Here is an 18,964-nt window from a genome sequence, read left to right on the forward strand (position 1 = left end):
GTGCTTATCTGGGGCATTCCACAAAAATCCTGTGTAAAAAAAATCCAGGTATTCATAAAGCAGAAGGTGAAGAGTGAGTTAAAAGATAGATATTATGACAAGGAAAAACTGTCAAATACAAGGAAAGAAATACAGACCAGAGAGAAAAAAATTTACACAGAAATTCAACAGTAATGCTAATGACATAGAACTATCTGAATTTTTCCCTTCTTGTTCATACTGGGTTTCAGTTTCATACTGCCTTCTCTCACCTTCTCCTGTCTGCACTTTATTTAGTGACCACACAGAACAGTCCTGCTATAAACTGATACCTCAGATGTGCTTTGTGTATTCTGAAGTGTATTCCAAAAGGTGCACACTATCTGCTTCCAGGAGCTGAGATAATCATCTCTGTAATTTTCAAGTTTTAGTGCATATGCTGCCAAAGCACATAAATTATTGAAAACATTCTCTTACTGACATTACAGTTCTTAAAAAAAATTCCTCCTATTCTACCTCTTTACTCTCTTGAACAAGCTAAGGTGGAACTGAATTGATGCATAAATGCAGAGGAAAAGATCCATGATGGACTCAACATAGATCAATCCATATTTATACTACAGATATGCATACCATATGTCTATGTATTTGTATATTTGAGTATTTGAACATACATAAAGAAAATGTATAAATACAGTGTGATTGTACAGATGTTTATGTGTGTGGAAAATGGTGAGAAACTAATAGTGGACAGGTACAGAGTAAATTATGACTAGATGCAGGCAATCAGAAAAGAGCTTTGTTTTTGTTTTAATCTTAAATGTAAACACTAGTAAACCAGATAACCATATGAGGCATCAAGCACAAAACTGTCCTCCAAGCCAATCATGCTAGAGAAGGTTGATGCAACATAGAAGAAATGAGGCAAAAGCAACAGAAATTGTGAGATCGGTGCCTCTGGATTTTTGATAGTCTGCATATAAACTGAATTGATATCACAGTAGAAGACCATTATTTCATGACAAATGCTTCACTGTATTGGCAGCATTTCTGTAGCTTAGCTTTGCTGGGTAATCATCACAGTTTGTAGGTATAATGATTTTGTAGAAACCTTTTCCTTGTGTTGGGACAAATAAGCAATAATACAAACTGCTTAGTTTCAGGTATTCAGAAAAAAATAATTTGACAAGAAATAAGGGAGAAAAGTAATAAAGACCTAAACTGAAAATAGTGTCTGATCTGATGGCTAACACAATGATCACATCTGCTGTAGGTTGGAATCTTGCCTGCAAGCACCTTACTAATATCTGTATTGATATAAGGAGAGTCATCAGAAATGTGACCTTTCAAACCTGCCTCGTTGCACACTCCTTCTTGAACACTGTGGTGTAGCTGGCACTCCAGAACTTACAGGAAAGAGTAGAGAAAACAAAGTAAACCCCACATCCTTCCCTGCTTTTATGGGCATAGGTTTTGGCCTTTGACACAAGCCCTCCAAGAGCACAAACCTCAGTGAGGGCACCTTAGTAGGGTCCTGGACAAACCAGATGTCCTAAATAATGATGCAGAACACCTGTAATTTGCTGCATCCCTCATAACATGATTCAGCTCTACTTCAACCAGCTCCTGTAGTCATCAAAGAGAAATGCCACGACTCCATGCATCTTCTGTTCTGGCCACCTTGTTTCTTGAGGGAGATGTCTGTGAAGTAGCTGTATTTCCTCCTTGATCATTACCGAAAGCAAGAAGAAACCTTTGTTCACTTCTCTTTCTGCGGCTGCTAATAATAATCTGTAAAACTGAACCTATGAACCCAAAGTTCCTATAACCACAAACCTGAGTTTACTCAGTGTTTCTAGCTCAAATTCTCAGCAGGACTATTGTAACTAAATGTTTAAAAAGAATTAATTCAACTGAAAATTGATATCAAAATTCTTTAAGATAATTTTTGTTAACTCGGTATTCTTAAATTTTGTCATCTGTTAGGAAGAATACACAGTCTTAACACTGCTGGAATTACAGCAGAGAATAATTAAAATTTGCTCTACTTCAAATTTGCTCCATTTTTGTAAAGTTAAATTACAAAAAGGAAAGACAAAACAAAATCAGAAAGCTCTAGACATACACTTGCTACTTGTTTCTCATTGAAGCAAGTATTGCACATAAAGTAGTAGTCTATCCTTCAAACTCTTCATAGCTAATAAAATAAATCAGTGCATGCAAAGACTTGAAATAAACATCATTACCAATTAAAAATTAAAAAGAAAACTCTGGCTTCAAAACTAACCTCCAACGAAGATGTAAGTAAAAAGTTTTCTAAACTAATTTCTTGTGAACTGGAAATGGAATATATGCTCCTAGGGACAGGAAATATGAAAAGCTTAAATACTTTTATGAACCCTTTTTTAAATTGCCTAAAGTACTTAACAATATACTATTAAAATAACTATAATAACAGGGAATATCTCCCCTTACTCAGGTTTCTGCTTGCTTATTTTTCTAAGTCATCTATTCTTGATAACTCATACATGCTTTTTTTGTCAGGTGTAGTGTTTTCTTGGAAATTAAATAATGTGCATGCTTTGCTTCTGCAGTCCTCACTTACAAACACATGCTAATGCCCTTCTTGAATAAATGTAATTGTTCATATCAGCATATACTGCAGAACTTGACTTCACATCAATTCTCAAATTTTCTTAACATGTTTCCTGAATGGGTAGAAATTCCTAACATTTGCCTTGTAAGTCAGAGAGCAATGAATTATGTTTTTGTTCCTGACCTGTGAATGCCCAAAGAAGCTTGTGAAAATAATGAGTTCAGGATTATAAAACCGTCATTTAAATTGTTTGACCTTCTAGTCAAGCACTGTCTCTTCCTTTCTTTCTTCTTTCTCAATGTTCATACATGCATTTTTCAGTCACAATTTAGCCATAATATGAGGTTATAAGCAAAAAGGTTTATGTGAAAAAATAATGTTCTTCCTATGCGAAAAAATAATGTTCTTCCTATGCTCACTGGTCCATTTGTGGCTTTAAATGTCCTTATCTTCCATGGCTTTATACTGGCCAGTGTTGCTCTGTACATACTTATCTCCCCCTCATTTTCTGCACAGTCTTTTTCACAGCTTCCCCAGCTTTTCATAAGAGAGGCATAGGCCTTATTCATTTGATGTATTTCATTTGGGGATACATAGTGTGACATGCTCTACAATGTGTCATATTGCATAGCATATTGTTTTTAATAATCCTTCTGTTATATACTATTGTGATTTATAGTTGAAATCAGTAGGCTCAGAATTTAACCATAAAATGTGCTAATTTGTTTCAGGAATGAAAATTGTTGCTAAAAATTTCACCAAGCCTCTCTCTGTATAATGGAAGTATTTTAGTAATTTTTAGTTTCAGCCTTTGTTGATGGAGGCATTTCAAGTAGAATTAAAATATTTGTTACATACTTTAATGGTGGAATGCAGTTTCTCCATGTGATACTGTAACTCTTCTTCAATGGAAGAACTCTTTTTAAAGTGGAATATCAAAAACTTTGAACAATAATGAAAAATATTCCTCCATGTTCTTTCTTTGAAAGATCTTTGTAGCTAAATCTATGCACAATTGAACATGTGTGAACAACTCCAGATAACTGAGCTTAGAAGCATTAAACTTTTATCTTTGCTACAATAAATAATTTTGGATTATTAAAAGATTACCTGATGAAGTCAGTGGTTGTCAACTCTTTTTTTTGAAAGAAAATATTGTCAGTTGCCCTCATTGTTAGAAATACATAACTGATGGCAGGCATTTGTCATTTTCATTATCTCTATTATCCACCCTTCTGTGGTGAGGCAAGTAGGTTTAATTACTAGGGTCTAATGTGCTTCAGTAGAAACATCAAATCAGGGGAGGTATATTACAGGGGAAAACAGGCAGGACTAGGTGTGGATGTACGGCACACCAGCCCTCAGTAGTTTTACATGATACTCAGGGTTAAGAAAGAGAGTAAGATAATTTGTTGGGGAACTGACACTCAGCAATATTAAATTTCTAAGCTTTGAAGCAACATAGATTGCAACATTCAGTATCTCACTTTCTGGTAAAGCAAAAAAATTAGTTCTTGTACATGGAAGTAGAAGAGGGGTAATTTCCATTTCTAAGTAGCTAAACCATCTCTTTATATATAATATTTATTATCATATATATTATGTATAAGATTTGCTTTATACAAAAATTTATTAAGGCATATGTATGAATGTTGTGCATTCAATAACAATTTTGAAGGGAGAGTTGGAAAAAATCATATTTTATGTCAAGGAAACAAGGAAATAGATAATAATAGTTAAAAAACCAGATTCATGATTGTCATGGATGAATGTCAAATGCATTTATCAAATGGCTATGCATATAATGAGTCACAGCTTCCACATATATATATTTGTTATAGACGTGTAGCTCCTAAAGTGTACCTATTAATTGCAAACACTGGAGTACAGTCTATGCATATTAGAAATATTTTTGAAGATAAGATTAAATCTGAGAAACTGAGGTTAAAAAAATATTTAACTCTTTGAGAGACAGATGATATTTATGTTTTAAACTGAAGAGAGGATTGAAGACACAAAAGTTTCAGTAGACCATCTGAAAATACCTCCATGAATGAAAGTACAGAAGTATGATATTTTTTGTCCCTTTCAGAAACCCACATCCTTATTTTAATTAACTTGCTCATATAAATACAGCAAGATTGTTGTATTTTTTTAAATAACTCTTTACTGAATATGTCAACAAGATAATATATAGTGTATAGTGAGGTTTTGAAGTTAACAATGCGTGCAACATGGCAGATTGCAGAAAACAGATAACGCAGACTTCAAACCATCTATTTTTCCATGTTAAAGATAGAAAGTATACCAAACACAGAACAGAATCAAGTGTGCATATCAGTTAAAATCAATTTTATGAAAGATCATCTTCAGATATTTGGGGTCAACTCATCATGACAATTTGTTTAGTAGCTTATCTGTTTCTGAGAGGATCAGAATTCAGCTCTCATGAGGCACATTTCCACAGAGCCCCAGTGTAATGAAAGGTTGCCAAATCTCTTCTGTGCTAGTTTTCCATATGGACTACTAGCCAGCGTCCTTTTAAAGAGCAAAACATTCTCTGCTGTACAAAAGTTTAACGCCAAATGCTTCAATATTGCCTGCAGTATCATCTAGGATACAAAGTGCCCTGTTCAATAGAGTTCAGGGAAGGAGTGATCATCAGCTTCCTAGGATTATCTCTGTGTTTAGAAGAGAGCATCAGGCGGGATTTGATGAGGTTCAGAGCCAGGAGCTTTTGGTTTTGGCACTCACTTCTGTTTTGTTTTTCCACTGAGCTGTAAAGATAAGTCATGTATAAAACCATAATTCTCATGTTCTAAAGAAAAAAACTTTAATATCTTTATGTTAAATTTAAGGTGAACAAGTACTTTAAATGTAGAATTCAATGGGAATTAACCACTTTACTGTCAAAAGCTGAGACTGAACTTTCACTTCAATGCCATTAATAAAGTGCCTTATGTAGAGCCTTAAAATAATAATATCAATGTGCATAAAGTTCTTTTGTTTGCAAAATTGAAATGAATAAATTTTTCAGAGGCAGAAACTTGCTCTCATGAAAAAGAAGAAAATGGTTCCAAGAAAAATATAGTTGAACTACTCTAGTAGCAAATATATGCTACTTCATTTTTCTGTTTTACATGATATTCACTGTAGTCCTTTATTGGTTTACAGGGAAAACTGCTAATATCTTTTCAGTTCAAAGTAGCTTATTCCCTGAATATTCTTATAAAGAAATTCAGTTATAATGTTCCAATACAAATCTGTTAACACAAAGTCCATGCATTAATCAGGTGTTTGTTTCTGCCAACAAGCCACATGCAGGGAACACTTGTTAAAGTGATAGAATCCATGAAAATAAGGACTTTTTTGTAAACAAATATGTCTTCAGAAGGAACCCAAGTACTGGGAACAGCAATGTTGTGACACTTGTTTAACGCAATTTCAATTAAATGTTTATTTTATTCTACTCACGAATCTTTCTGCACATCTATGTCAACTACTAGCAGTATACAATGGAAGATGAGTGAGATATTTTGTCTGAAAAAAAAAAAAATTCCCCAGATCCAATGAACTTGATCAAATGAAGACCTAAAAGTGAACATTTTGAGTGAGTTGTACATGCACATATTTGGCACTTCTGCTCTATAGCCTTTAGTTATTATATGTGGTCAGATATTTGTCCCAAGTGAAGATCACCCGATTTTTACAAAGCCCAAGGAAAAGTCTACTAATCTTAAATTTTATATTGCCATAAGATCATTGTCCATTTTTAATTGAGACTTTTTCTACACACTTTACCTAGTGAAATTTGCTCACTACGTGCTTATCTAGGTGGGAACTGAAATGAAATCTCAAGATGTTTGTGTGACTGGCACTTTGAGAAGTCCAAAATTCTGTTGTAGTTTGAAATATTGCTCTGGAGCTAAGGAACAATTAAATTAGGGGAAACATTCATCAAATGACACATATGACCCTCCAGTTGACTACAACTCCTTATTTTTTGGATAATATTCCCAAGTCTATAGACAAATTTTGGTATAAGGTGCTTGCTGTTTTTTTCAGAAGTCTTTATAGTAAAGAAACTTTTGTCAGTATCTCATACAAATTGATATAGTTTTCTTCATACTGAAAAGAATCATAAAGTACTCTATCCTTAATATCATTGTGATTTTTGATCTAGGTGAGTCATAGTCTACGTATATCTATTTATCTATCTATCTATCTATAGATAGATAGATGTTTCATCATTCAAGATCAAAAAAAGAGTTTGTGAATGCCTTCTATTTTCAGCCTATTTGGGAAATAACCAGATTTGTTGTCATCAGGTTGGGCTTGTGGATCATCCACCTGCAGTACAGGCCAAACTCCCTGAATAAGTCAATTGCTACAAATAAGGTGCCTATGGTATACTAAGTTCTAGAACAGTAGATTCCTCCTGCATCAGTCATTGAAGTACAAAATACTAGGAAGCATGTACTTTCAAAGGAGGCCTTTTGAAACCAAATGTACAACCAGTTATTTCATTGAAATTAAATGCTATGTCCACACCCAACAGGAATCACTGGCTCTGTTTAACTTCAAGCAAACTCCAGCATGCAACAGAAGTGTTCAGAAGCACAACTATTTGCTGCTTGTCTTTTGAGCTGTGGCACCTAAAATATGTTAAACAGAACAAACAAATAACCAACAAAAACCCACCAAAACCAAAATCCCAAGCCCAAAATTATGAACCTTTTCATCATCTTCAGTAAATAGATCACAGAAAAAAAACCCTCCATTTGGCCAAACGTTTCTATCTAAAATTATGCCATTTTAAATCATATGGCAAATTTTTAATCAGCAAAATTTTAGTAACTACTACAGTAGCCACAAAGGTTTCTTAGAATACTGCTATAGCTGCAGAAAATAACAAATATATAGAATATAGATTGGAATTTCAAATGTGATTTTAAAAGGTGTTGGTGGGAGGATGTGGTTCCTTACAAAATGATCGCATTTTGCCACCAATCATAACTGGGCTCATTTTGTTATGGCAGAAAATTAGTGTTATCATGTGATCTGAATTGCAGAAAATACATGCTTATAGACTGCCGAGTTTCAAGAATGGGTTGAGTGAAATGAGCGAAGGAAAGGTTTAAAACTCTCTCTTCCAGCATAAAGAGCTTCATAAAGTGAAGAGTCTAAGCATTCCACTGTGAAAGTGCTTCAGTCTTTACTTCCAATCCACATGCGGCAACTTTCTGTCTATCCCTAGGTGATCACTGTAAAACTTTCTCTCTTTGGTTCCCTTCTACCTCAGGAATTTTTGTTTCTATCTTTTTTGTTTTGTTTCTTTTTTGGTTGGGTTTTTTTTGGGATTTTTTTTTTTTTCTAATGTGATGTAGCTTTAGCTTGTTCCCAGAATCAGGAGAAAATTAGAAAATTAGATACATTAAAGAAGCAAACTGAAAAACCCCCAAATAATTAGATTCCACCACAGTTCTTGGCAGTCACTGAGTTAGCAGAATGGCTGAAGCATTACATAATTTTGAGAGCTGCATTATGGTTTTAATACAAGCATGATGTTTTGCATAGTGCATGTAGAGCTCAAGGACTGAGAAGGTATTGCAGCTAAAGAATCTGAGGGTATAAAAAAGCAAATTCTAAACCCACCTACTACTTGTGAAACAGAAATCATTATGGAAAACTCAAAAATGCTTAAGGTAAAAGAAGGGTAATTCAGAGGGGCATTGTGTACCTGCGTTCTCAAAATTCCCCAATCAATCAAATGCTTAGCTACTGTCAGTCTCTGTATACTTTAATTGGGAAGGAAAAAAAGCAAAACAAACAAACAAAACCCACCAAGATTTGTACATGATTTTCCCCAATGAACATATTTCAGTTCATAATAGCCCTGGAGATCTTTCCAGTACTAAATAACATTTTACATTATATTTCTTGTTTGTTTTCTCTTTTTGTCTTTTTTTTTTTCCCTATTTCTCCATACTGAACATAACTCAGACCCTTAAGTCAAACAAAGCTTGAACCACAAAAATTAATAGCAAAACCTTTCCATTGCCATTATATTTTGCACCATGTTTTCAGCAATATGCACTTTTAGATTTCAAATTACATGAACATGTATGCAAATACTGCAGAGATCGGAGCACTCAGAATTTGCCCTTAACTGGCTTTACCTGAACATGCTACGTCAACAAATGATGCTCTATTAAGAGGTGCAACTTAATGACAGCTCTCTGTTACACACTGTTACATAACCTTCACCTCCCACTGAGAAGGGTCAGAGAATGCCTAAAGCTTCTTAATGCTAATGAAAAGCACGAACAGTTTCTAAGATAAAGTATCTACTATAGGGGACATTTTCCCAGCAACTTTTGCAAATAGGAATCAAGGTCACTTTGAGTTTGACACTGAGCTCTTTCCACGTTTCCTATCCGAGGAGATTGAAAGAAAAGTAATCAAACAAGAAAGTAGCTTTTTTGGCAGCACTCCGAACTCCAGCTTTCAGTTGGAGGTGAGAAGTGCAGAACTGACAAAGAGGAACGGATGTATTTCCAATTGTTTGAAGCTCAACAGCAACTGCTGGGTTCAAGTCAGAAGGGTTGTGCCCATTTTATCTGAAATGCTTTTGTCTGTTCCTAGTGACCCTGTTTTAATATGCACTTATTTTCCTGTATTCCAGGACACCTAGAAACTTAACATCCCTCAGGCTGCTTCGACAGCAAAGTGGTTAATGTTTGAAGAATGAGTCATTCTTTCCTTTGCCATGACATTGGGTTCTTATTGTACAACCCTGTACAGTACTCAGCAATATTTTTTAAAGATTTAAAAAGCAAAGAGTTACAAAACCATTTGCAATTAACTTGAAATAGAAAAGATAGCACTTTTTTTTTTAAATCCCATTATATAGTACACCGTATAAATTACAGAGTATTCAAATGCATAAATGCATCTGTGTAACATTTATCAAATGTAATTTTTTTTTCATTATTGTTAGGGGGTTATTTTTTCTAGAGTTTTTTCTCCTTGTCCTGGAGACCCCCATCTTCCCTCACTATCACGTATGACAGTGCTCCAGGTCTGAGACGTTGCTGTTGCAGTATCGCATGTTGTTGGGGATGTGGCAGTCTGTGTAGTTAATGCCCCCGTTTGGGGTATAAATGGGCTGCAGTCTGAAATCTCCTTTAAGGAGCTGATCATTATTTAAGGAGACAATCTGGAAGCTGGTTTCCGTCATCTCCAGGATGGAGTTGTCCTTCTTGGTCCCTGCCTCACAGTAGTCATCTTTCCGACGGCCCCGGTTATATTTCCACTTCTGGGAGGTGTAACGACCTTTTTTGTGCATGTGCCAGCAAAAAATGCTGAGCAAGACCACGAGGACAAATATCACTGCACCCCCAATCAACCCTGCCAGCAGAAATGGGGAGCCTAGGTTCTGAGAAGTTGTCTGCTCATGGCTAGAGGGGATGTTGCTGCCATTCAAAAAGGAAGCCTTGGTTGTGGCTTCTGAACAGACAGTGTCTTCTCCAGTTCGGTAGTTGTTGTAAGTATCCAGTGGAACCAAACAAATCCGGTAAGTGGATTTGGGCTCCAGATTTACCAAGCTTGATTGCTGCTTCTCACCACTAATTATTCGTTCATGAACAATTCCTCCTACCAGACTATGGCCCATCTTAACCCACGTGAGTTTATATGCCATCACGGTAAAAAGTGACATCCAGTTGACTTGGATGCAAGTGTCATTCACAAAATGGATGGAGAGCTGAATCCATTCAGACAAAGGAGGTGTCACCCGTTCTCTGTTGTCCCTGTCAGGCACAGTGGGGAGTGTGGCTATGATGGGAGTGAGAGGATTATATTTACTACTTGAGGGAGGAAATGATGAGCTGGGAACTAATGTAGTTGGCATGGTTGTAGCTGGGACTGGGGTGATGATAAGTGGCAGATCAGGGGTGGTGGTGGGGCATGACAACATATTCATATTGAGCTCCCTGACTGCCATACCTCGGACCTGCTCTGGTCCCTGGCACATAAAACCCCGTACATTGATGGAAGCAGGAATAAATTTGAGCCATTCAGTGACCCACTTTATACTGCAGTCACATAACCAGGGATTATTCCTTACAGTGAGTTGTCTCAGGTTATGGAGATTATCAAATACTCCCTTTGCCAACATCCGAAGTTGATTGTTGGAAATATCGAGACGTTCCAGTTTGTGGAGGTTTGAAAAGGCTGTAAGTGGTATATGGGTTATCTGGTTGTCCTGCAAATAAAGTCTTAGCAGATGAGTACCTGGAAGATCAGGAGGAGGGTAAGTCAGTGAATTCCGAACTATGGAGAATTCCTTGAGCTTGGAGAGGTGGCTAAAGGTGCCTTCAGCTATGCCTTTATTAGTAAGGAGATTGCCATCCACGATCAGACGCTCCAGACTTGTGAGATTCTGGAAGGCCAGGTCCGAAATGACAGCAATTCTGTTTTCGTCTACACGAAGTTCTTGTAAGTCCAGAGGAAGGCCTACTGGCACACTGCTTAAGTGATTCTTGGACAAGAACAGAAGCTTGAGGCTGATGGCTTCCTGGAATGCCCCATCCTCAACGCCAACAGTGGAGATGGAGTTGTCATCCAGGTGCAGTTCTTCCAGCTTCAAAAGCTGAGCAAGAGCAGCACGTGAAATGGTCTGAATGTTGTTTTCCTGCAGGTGGAGAACCTTGACATTCTTGGGCAGGTTCATGGGGAATTCATCCAACTGATTGCCATACAGGTAGACTGTGTGCACAGACTGGACATTGTGCAACTCTGCAGGAAATCCAGCATTATTAATTTGGTTATTATGGAGGTAGAGCACGGTTACACCCTCCGGTATCCCAAGAGGCACTGAGGTCAAGCTTCGTTCATTACAGTAGACAAAGTTTCGGTCACAGCGGCAAACTTTTGGGCAGGCCAAAGTTTTGGAGACCTGTATGTAGAGCCCCAGGGAAAAGACAAGCCATGATTTCATGAGAAGAGCCCAATCTGTGGGCCACATTTTAGTCCACGAACCCATTTCTAATTTAAAGAAATAAAGTACCACAGTGTTTAAGAACTGATAACAATAATAATGCACGGGTAACAAAATCTCAGGTCATTAAAATTGGCTTCTACGTATGTCCAGTGTTCAGGCCAGAGTTAAAGTCCTGGAGGCTAAGCATAAAATAATCCTTTTATAATTGGCCTACCTCCCACTTTTGATAAGGAAAACACAGTCTTATTAGCCAGGGTTACAATTTTTGTTGCCTTCCTCCATGTGTGCTGAAAGAACCAATAGCCATGTCTTTGCAGATGAACAACAGGTTACTTTAAATCTACCAAAAGTCTCTGTGCTTGGAGGGGTATTTCACTGAAGTCTGTTGGTTTCTGTCAGCTTTCTGAAGTCAGCAAAGTCCTCATAGCCGCTATCTGCCAGATCTGGCCTGCCTGTAAAAGAAAAGAGAAAAGAAAAAGCTGAATAGCATGAAACGTTTAATAGGGAAGATCAAGCCCATTAGAAGACTATTCTAAGGCTGAGCTCTTTATGGATTTCTGGGGGAAAAAAGGCATTAATATTAAACATTAGCTTAATATTACTCTTAAATTGTCTTGAAATAGATTTGATGCAAAGTCATTGCAATGACTGAAGAACTTTCAGTGACTTCAGTGAAAGCTAGGTCTATTACTTGGATTTGCATACTATACTTCCAGTCTTTGTCCTCTCACAGTCTGTTTAAAATTCTAGAACTAAAACCAACCCAAAACCTAAACCATTTAACTGGAAATTTCTGCTCACGTAATTATTTTTCTTTTATGGAACCACTGACTTCAATGACTGCTATTCACTGATGCCTGACAGAGTAGACTCTGGGCTGTATTATTTAATCACCATTTTTTTTTCATTTTCATTTCATTAATGTTTTTCATTTTTTCATTTTCTATACCAGACTCTGGAATATTCTGCTTCTATTTCTGTAATACCATTACATATATTGTCCAAATTAATATACACTGCCAGATTACTGTACTCACTCTAGTGAATTAGAGACTTATGAAGAAAGTCTTTTAAACAAGTATGGTAGTCCACAAACGTAAGATACCCTGCTGTAAGACACATATTTGCTAAAACTATCATCTTGATATTGGTTCTGATGTGAACTGTGCTATCAATAGATTTCACAGCTTGCATTCCACTAAATGAAACGGGCTCACATCTGCTAAGGTATTGGTTTAGGAGTTCAGCTCAAACTACAGCAGTTTTGCAGAACACTTCCTTTGAAACCATAAAGGTTAGATATGGCTTTTAATTTTGCTACACAGTTATCTGTGAAGCTAACACACATAAACAAGTGTGTTAGCTTAAGTATAGCTGAGTTCCTTAATGTGTATTTTCAGCTTGTAAGCATACTTTTTATGTTCCCAGCTACTACTTAATATTCAGATCTATAACCAAACATTCCCACTGTCTAAAGGATGGAATGAAAGGTACTGTGTTGTTTGATGTTATCTTGTCTTGTTGTATGTTGTTTCCAATGATTGTTATCCCCCTGCCCCGCCATGCATTATGCATAGTTAGATCTAATGAAGGATATCAACCTCGGCAAGTACAAAGCATGGGCAGATCTCAGGGTCTTCAACTGCAGTGACATAGCACAGTAATCTTCCAGGTTTTGTTTATCTAGATCAAAACTCAGGCTGGGATTTCAAGAAAATAGACTTTTAGTGAAAAATCCTGTTTCAAAGTGGTGGTTGCTTTTTTTTTTTTTTAAAAAAATTCCTTTATTTTTTATTATTATATTTATATTTATTTAAACGATTTAGGAACATCCAAGTTATTCAGAAAGAGACTTACTTTGGTGGTACATAAAACCTTGTTCTTCTAATACAGTTGTGTAGTTTATAACATGTCCCTGATGCTACTTTTGGGAATCCTATGTAGTGTAGAAAGCATCCATAGGAGTCAAACTGTTATAACCCTTTAACCTTGCACTTGCAGATCACTGTATTTATTTAGAGCATCGTCAGATATCAGCCTCAAGGTTCAAACAGCTGGAGATAAAAAAGCGACACCCTGAAAAACCTTGTTTATCATTATGAATTCAAATTTTAAAGATATGTAAATGTAATAATGTAACACAGCTTATACTGTGTATTGTCATCCTTTAGAAACAGTAAGATTAGGTACCCCACTGTTCATGGTTCTCTCTCTCACAGGCATATTTCAGCCAGGAGTGATTTCTTTTCAATTATGCCAGATGACGTGATCCTGTAGAGAAACTCTTAACAGGATTACACTCTAACATGAGCCTAAGTGTGACAGTTTATCCGCCTTTAATACGGCCTGGCTCTCATCTAGATCACAGTGCTCTGATCTGTCATGACACTCTCTTTTAAAATGAGAATGGATATGCAGAGCATCCTCTGAGATGCTTGGGACCACACAGACTAACAATAGTTGTTCTCTCACTTTTCCATCATCATCATGAGAGACAGGCTGTACCTCCTAACAGATCCAATACCCTGTTCTAAGCTCGCTTCCGATTGCAAGTCCAGTTACTGATTAGGTTTTATTTCACTCCTGGGTATAATAGAAAGCCCAGCTCAGAACATGCAGCCACAGGCAGCTGCAGTTCCTAGTTTGCTGGGAATCTCCTAAGAAGGCATTGTCATATTAAAACTGATTTATGCATTCACCTCATTCTAGTACTCTGTCCAGTGTACCTCTCACCTAAGTAGATGTGGCACCTGAATTAAAGATTTCAGTAATGATTCAAACAAATTAGGTCAAGCACACAGCACTTCTCATTAGATATTACAGGAAAAAGAGCTTTGATTGGACGGTCACTTCTGGACTTTTTCTCCTTTTTATGTTACATGGATTTTGCTATTAGAATCTGTTAAAACTTTCCTAATGTTTTTCTCCCTCATGATGGTAAGAAAGGTAGTCCTCTTATTATTGCCAGTATCCTAAAGTCTAGATATCAGTCCTTAATAAACTGATACAATAAAAATCAGCACAGATTATATGTATTTGATACTACTCTTGATCATACTAAGCAAGAGCTCAAGGATATATCTAACTACATATTTATGACTTCAGGGTTGATGTGGTGTGGAAGAGGTAAAGAATGAGGAAGTAAGGATAAAACTGAATGTATTTAAATAACTTTTTTGAGAAGGGTTTTACTACAGTAGACTTTTACAACTGCTTAATACTAACTTAAAGTAGGGCTCACAGTTGCTGTATTTTTCCCTAATGCAAAAGTGAGTTCCGTCTCTGTGTCAGAAATCTCTACCCCAAAGACATTAAAAATATTGAAGAGTTGAAAACCTGCTTGATTAAAAAAGAAAAGAAACTTTTGGAAGGAAAACCATCATCTGTAAATTCCAAAAGGCTATGAAAGTGTAAACAGTTTTTCCTTCAGTAAAAGGCCAGAACTGAAGGCAGGTAGAGTCACTCAGCTTCCCCCACCCCATTCCTGAAATGCTGGCTTCCTGAAGCAAACTCTGTTTTCAGTATTACTGCAAATATTAAACTGAGTCTCTCTGCAAATTTACTAATGTTTTCAGAAGTAGAAATTTGGAAGTGGAGGACTTAAAGGCATTCCTTAGCTATTGCAATTGTAAATCTTGGGAGTTGACTGACAAGCTATAGGCAGCAGTAACTTTGCTTATTTGAAGTCAGAAAGCTCTATAAACCAATCAAGGTAGAGAAAAAGGCAAGCGTCACAATTAACTTAAAATTAAAGAAATCAACAAGCAAATGCCTCAGTAATAACACATCTGTCCATCACCAATTTGGAAATTTTTGTTTCTATTTCCTCCCCTGTACACTTGATTTCTATTATTTCTCACAATATCCTCCTTAGACACAAGTTATATCTTCCAAGTGTAAGACATTTCCTGCCTTACTGCAGCCAGGGTATGAAGCCCCATTAGGATTTAAGGAATGATACAATGAAGTTAAGAAAACCGCATTGAAACAGATGAGAAAATATCACACATTTGAAGTGGCCAAGTCTGAAAATTTGGCTTAGTAGCTCCTGCAATCAGTGGAAATATTTATTTTCATAACTTACAATGCATTTCTGATAAACATTTTTATGTCACCATCTTTTTTCAAACCTGCCTTGTTTAAATTTCCTTTTGGCATAACTGATGCTAGCTGGAAAAGAATAATTCTGGGTTTATGTACTGGATAAGATGTAAGGTGTTTTGATTAAAGATATTTTAAAGGTCCAAACATCTGGCTGTAAGTTGGGAAGATGAAAGTTTTTTATTAGTCATACCTTTACTGGTCAGAACTCTCCATACAATTTCCATCCTTTGTCACTCTGCTGTGCATAGCCATGAAGTAATTAATATTTTACTGAAAATTATATTCAATTATAAATTTTGGCATGTAAGGGAAAAAAAAAATCAACTCACTAGTAGTCTGCTTGTGGAACTTTTCCCTACCTCAGTGACTGGTATACTGCCTCAGTTGCTCTGCCTATGCTGTCCAAAGAATCTCCAAAGCTGCCCTTACAACCATCTTTCCCATTTTCCATTTTGCAGTCTTCCAAACATGCAGTCAAGGTCCCTGTGGCTACCTGAGAACCTAGTGGTACTCAGGGAAGATAACAGAGAATAAATGGAGAAGACAGCATATGAATACCTACAGCCCTATGTTTATAAGCACAGAATTTTGAGGTGCTCCTATAGCCAGGTTGTCTGTCCTCATTAGCCTAACCACGGTTTACATTAAGGCTGTAAATTTTTCAGAGATAATAAAATTAAGAATACTTGGTTATTCTTTCCTTCAAGAAATCCTGAAAATAATAAAAGAATAGGTCAAAGGAATCCAAGGCCTCTTTTTTTCTGATAGTCCCATTTAGCACCACTTTTCCCAGCAGTTCATCCATGTATCTGGACCTGAGTGTCATGCAACATAAACTGAAAGGCAAGCAAAACCAAAACCAAATGGTCATAACTATTCTTTTCAGTTACCAGTCAGTGACTCTTATTTAGCACCAAACCATTTGGCATAAATTTTCTTGGCTGTACTGCAGACCAGGGTTATAATCAAGTCATAGTCTTACTCTACATAATTATAATATACAGTAAGTACAAGGCTATTATGTCTGGAATTGAATGACAAACTGAAAACAAATCTAATTCTATTCATATGAAATCTAGTACAGAGTTCCTTGTTCTTAAGAAAAATGTCCTGTGTGTCTATCAACTGGTAACAAGAAAAATTACAGAATAATACCTAACAAATGTCTTTTTTCCATATAAGTAGAGTGCATATATGTGAGTGTACACATTAATGAATATCTCAGTGTTTTGGTTTTTTTGGGGATTTTTTGGTTTGTTTGTTTTTTTAAGTGATTAGGAACCTTGGGTGATAATTTGCTGTATATATTTCTCTATGAGTTACTTGGGTTTGAACTTTGTGTTCAAATTTTAATATGAATCTGTAATCTCTGCATCAAAGGCACGGGGAAAATGACCCAAAGGAATCAAAGTACTTTTATAGGAAGCCCTTTTGTATGCCTGCTGTTCTGGCTGCTTCATAGTTATGGGTGTGTATTATGTAAGAAGAGGAGGTAAGAAGGAACAAAAAGAGAAGAAGAAAAAGAGACAGAGAGAAGAAACCATCTTTGGTGCCCTCTTCAAAAGTGAGTGTTGATGACAGGATAATGATCAGTAGCTAGTATAGAAGGAAACCTTGAATTATCAGTATACACTGTTACAGCCTCAATGAAATCTGTATGAACCGATTTTGGCAGAGAAGGGCGTTACTGTTTTTGCAATATTGTTAGCAAAATGATTCAGCAAATGGACACATTTGAGCTCTTGTGCTTTTTTCTACTCTGACCAGGATGTTTCTGGTTTTACTTCTCAATTTGCATATATAATTATTCTCAAAACCTCAGATCAGGCAGTCTGAGGATGCAAGTGAAATTGATTTGTATCTGCCTTGGACACGGGAGAAAATTTAGGGAGTGGTACATCCTGCAACAATGGGTGTAAAGACATAATTTGCCATGCTTCTCCTTCTGGTTCCTCTGTAATCTTCTGGTCCTCCAAGCCTTTTTTTCTCTTTCTAGCTACATTCCTGTAAATTATTATGCAGAGTCATTGCCCAGAAGGATGCAGGCAACAGGAAATCCCTTTTTAAAAGGTATGCTATTGTAGCGAACAAGAGCTTTGTCTTCGGAAATTTGGGTACTGTACAGGTTCAACAGGACTCTGATACAGCCCAATTCCTGACTGCCAGGAGAGGGAGCTAAGCCTGCAGGAAACTTTCTTTCCCCTGAATAAACAAATGAATAAATAAATGTGGGACTTGCTTTCTTCCCACTTTGTCTGTCTTCACACACATGCACACACTTCTTCCTTGGAGTTGTCTCTGACTGCTGACTTGTGTAATGGTGTCTCTCTTACATACCTGGCAAACTGAGTTGTATAGAACTTTGCTACTGGAAAAATTAATGTTCATGTAGTCTTATAAAAGTATTATTCCCAGCTTCATGGTTCAAGACTTTTTTACTTGTGGGTTACTACAGAGTGAAATTACTTCATAGGCATCAGGAGGCACGTAAGAGAGAGGGAGAGAAAAGAGAACAAATAATGGAAAAAAGATAGATTTTGGGGTAAAAAGCTCAGATAGAACAGATTTTTTTCTTTGCACACATTAACAGGAACCAGTAACAGGTCAAGAGAGAGAACCTACTACAAGACATAATCACTAGAGTGACTGCTGTACTCCAGGAAGCAGAGCTGAAATAGCTACAAGATCAACAGCATTAATGCCCTCAGGTGGGGCAGCACTATGCTGTAGGACACACCCTGCTCAGCTCCTCAGACCCATAAATGGGAGTTGAAGTGCTAAAGTTCAGGTGTGGAGACTCCCTAGACTAATGTTATCTTCATTCCTGTATTTAACAGTTACTGAATTGTAAAAGAAGTTATTCTAAAGAATTGACATTGCACAACTTCATCAAGACTACCTCACCTGGGAAAACTGACAAACCTCTGAGCCCAGAAACAACTGTGTTTGCAGTCTGTGGCAACAACAACAAAAAAAATTGTCTTTGCTCAAGCACATATAGGTAAATACAAATTTTGTCTTTAAATAGTCTAAAAAATAAGACTATTTTTTAATAAATTAATTACTGTAACACAAATTAAATACTGTAACACATCTAGTGGAAAACAAATCCATTCAAGTACATGCTTTGTCATACCATCCAGTCTTATCTGAATTACTGTGTGCCTGAATTAATCTTGCATGGACCTATTCCTATTGATAATTTCATCTTAAGAGTTCTAGAAATGGAAAACCGCCACTAGGAATGTCCTGCTTGTGGAGTCCTGAATTCTAATGTAGGA

General features: G+C 36.6%; 1 protein-coding gene across 5 annotated transcripts in view; it reads right to left on the bottom strand.

Moving 5' to 3' along the window:
• Positions 1 to 7,880: 7,880 nt before the first annotated feature.
• Positions 7,881 to 18,964, bottom strand: part of FLRT2 (fibronectin leucine rich transmembrane protein 2) — a 58,140-nt gene continuing 47,056 nt past the window's right edge. For all 5 annotated transcript variants that reach the window (XM_083863416.1, XM_083863415.1, XM_083863412.1 and 2 more), the window contains exon 2: positions 7,881 to 12,031. In XM_083863416.1, the coding sequence (XP_083719542.1) occupies positions 9,636 to 11,621 (1,986 nt within the window). In that variant the 5' untranslated portion in view covers positions 11,622 to 12,031 and the 3' untranslated portion in view covers positions 7,881 to 9,635. The remainder of the gene's footprint in view (positions 12,032 to 18,964) is intronic.

The sequence above is a fragment of the Zosterops lateralis genome, assembly GCF_965231275.1.
Source record: "Zosterops lateralis genome assembly, chromosome: 6".
NCBI lineage: Eukaryota > Metazoa > Chordata > Aves > Passeriformes > Zosteropidae > Zosterops > Zosterops lateralis.